At 39.8% G+C, this 2,397-nt stretch overlaps 1 protein-coding gene across 1 annotated transcript in view; it reads right to left on the reverse strand.

Moving 5' to 3' along the window:
- LOC114066673 (fer-1-like protein 6) overlaps window positions 1-2,166 on the reverse strand; it is a gene marked incomplete at its 5' end in the record, with an annotated part of 33,513 nt that extends 31,347 nt beyond the window's left edge. Inside the window, one exon of the mRNA XM_027901535.1 lies at window positions 2,044-2,166. Within this exon, the coding sequence (XP_027757336.1) occupies window positions 2,044-2,166 (123 nt within the window). The remainder of the gene's footprint in view (window positions 1-2,043) is intronic.
- Between the last annotated feature and the right edge of the window lie 231 nt (window positions 2,167-2,397).

Genomic DNA, 2,397 nt, shown 5'->3' on the forward strand with positions numbered 1-2,397 from the left:
AAGGACAAGGGCTGACGATTTTGAGACATCTGCCAGCTGCTTATAGAATAATTCATCTCCTTCATCATCCTGGTAGGGCGGTCTGTAACAGACACCTATGATGATGTCGGCCTTGTTGGTCTTCCCCCTGATTCTGACCCACAGGCACTCAACCTTATCGTTGCTGACCTGAATTTCAACAGAGTCAAGGGACTCCCTAACATATAAAGCCACCCCTCCACCTCTCCTACCCTGCCTGTTCTTTCTGAAGAACTTGTAGCCTTCCATAGCAGCACTCCAGTCATGTGAGTCATCCCATCACGTTTCTGTGATGGCGACTACATCATAGCCTTCATGCTGCACAGTGGCTTCCAGTTCCTCTTGTTTGTTGCCCATACTGCGTGCATTAGTGTACATGCACTTCAGGTGGGCTGTTGATTTAATTCTTAACTCAGGCTTTCCATCCCTAGGTTGATCACTGGAAAGCCCGGTTTCGACCCCTTCCCCCTTCAAGCCTAGTTTAAAGCCCTCTTGATCAGCCTCGCTAATTTATGGGCTACAGTCCTCTTTTTCTTCTTAGACAGATGAATCCCATCTGATTTTGAGAGACTGGGTACCATGGAGTTTGCCCCATGGTCAAAGAACCCAAAATTTTGATGGTGGCACCAATCCTTTAGCCATCTGTTTAGGAGTTGGGCTTTTTCACTCCTCTCTTTATGGTTTAGTTCTTTGGCTGAAATCTGGATTTTGAGTTCACTTTCATTTTTTGAGTTGTTCATGTGTGTTTGACAGCACTAAATACTTAGAGATATATACATTATATCAGTGCTGTCCCGTATGTATAATTCTTATAATCACAGGTGAAAATATGTTAGAAAAAACTATCAGAAGAGAATTTACAAGATCTGAAGTCATCAGTCCAAACCAATATACCACAACTGCCTGCATAACCTGTGGGTGGATGTCACAATGTCAAGGAAATTTCTAATCATAAGTGAACATCACACCTTTGTAGAATATTTTCTATCCAAATATTTCCTCGATGTGGACAAGTGAGCTTCACTCAGAAACTGATCTCCAACTCTTCTCTCAGCATCCCTGATGATCACTGAAGTACCTTCAGCTGCCATTACCAAAATGATACCATGTGACATTGAGGTCATGTCTTCCATCTGGAGCAACCTCAACTCCTTCTTTAAACCAGAATTCGCCTCAGTCACTAGTGGAGTGCAGTAAGGTCTGGCATGGGAAGGTGCTTAGTTTAATTCTGAATAGCAGCTCTGTGTAAACAGTAAATATTTGGGGTTTTTTTCCCAGCCTTTATTTTTGTCCAAAAATAAAATTTTCCAGAGTTCAGTTTGATTGTGGGAGGACCTGCTAAGCCACGGAGTATGCATGTATGGAGACACATATACATACATGCATACACAGAGCCTATTTCTGGCCAATTCTTTTAGGGTATTGTGTACAAAAATTTTGCTAGAACCTGAGCTAGGTAAAGCTTTTCAGTTATAAAAGTAACACACATGACTACGAGTGCTAGCAGAAGCTGTTGCTGCATCACTGATCCTGAATTGGATTCAAAATTGAGTGGAGATTCTTTTTCTGACCTTTTACAAATGCACGGTAAGACTAAGATAATGTCTACCTTGTATCATTTATGACTTTGACTTTGCAAATCTTCCTGCATGAGATTTGAATCACAGGAAACTCATGTTAACCCAACACTGGCTGTGAAGCTTTTAGTTACCCACCATCTGGTCAGCTATAGAGAAAAGAGCCAAATATACCAGCAGTACTCTGTTACCAGATGTTAATTCTTGTCAGTAAAACAGCAGAGAAGCAAAATATTAGTAGTACAAAATAATAGAAAAATGCAAATAATTTACTTACTGTCTTCAAGTTTTCCTTCACTGGAAAAAATCCCTTTTGCCTTTCAAAAGAAAGAGACGATGGACAAACTCCTCATTATGAATGTCATACCAAAATGGAATCATTCAGCAGTAAATCTACATTTACAACATTGCTCATCCATGAGGGTTTTGGACATGCTGGGTGATTTACCTTTTGCATTTTGAGCACAGAAGCGTAGTATTTTGACCACCAGTCAATAACATTTTCAGCGGATTCATCTGCAATTGTTCTTTTTCTCCTCTTTGTTGACCGTCGGATAGATTTGGTCATACCCTACCAAAGAATGGAGAAAACACTTTTGAACTCTGCAACTGATCAAAACTAATCACCTGGTTCATAACATTAAGCATGAACAGATGTATATACAGAAAATTTCAACCTCCAAAACCTAAATAAAATGCAATATGAATTTCTGTTTCTGCCTTTTATTCCAAGACACTTCATCATGATCATCATATTATTATCTCTATAGCTATCTCTATGTTTCCTACTGACAATGCCAAA

This window comes from Empidonax traillii, unplaced genomic scaffold, assembly GCF_003031625.1.
Source record: "Empidonax traillii isolate 1590-97213 ecotype Southwest subspecies unplaced genomic scaffold, ASM303162v1 scaffold796:size359387, whole genome shotgun sequence".
Taxonomy (NCBI): Eukaryota; Metazoa; Chordata; class Aves; order Passeriformes; family Tyrannidae; genus Empidonax; species Empidonax traillii.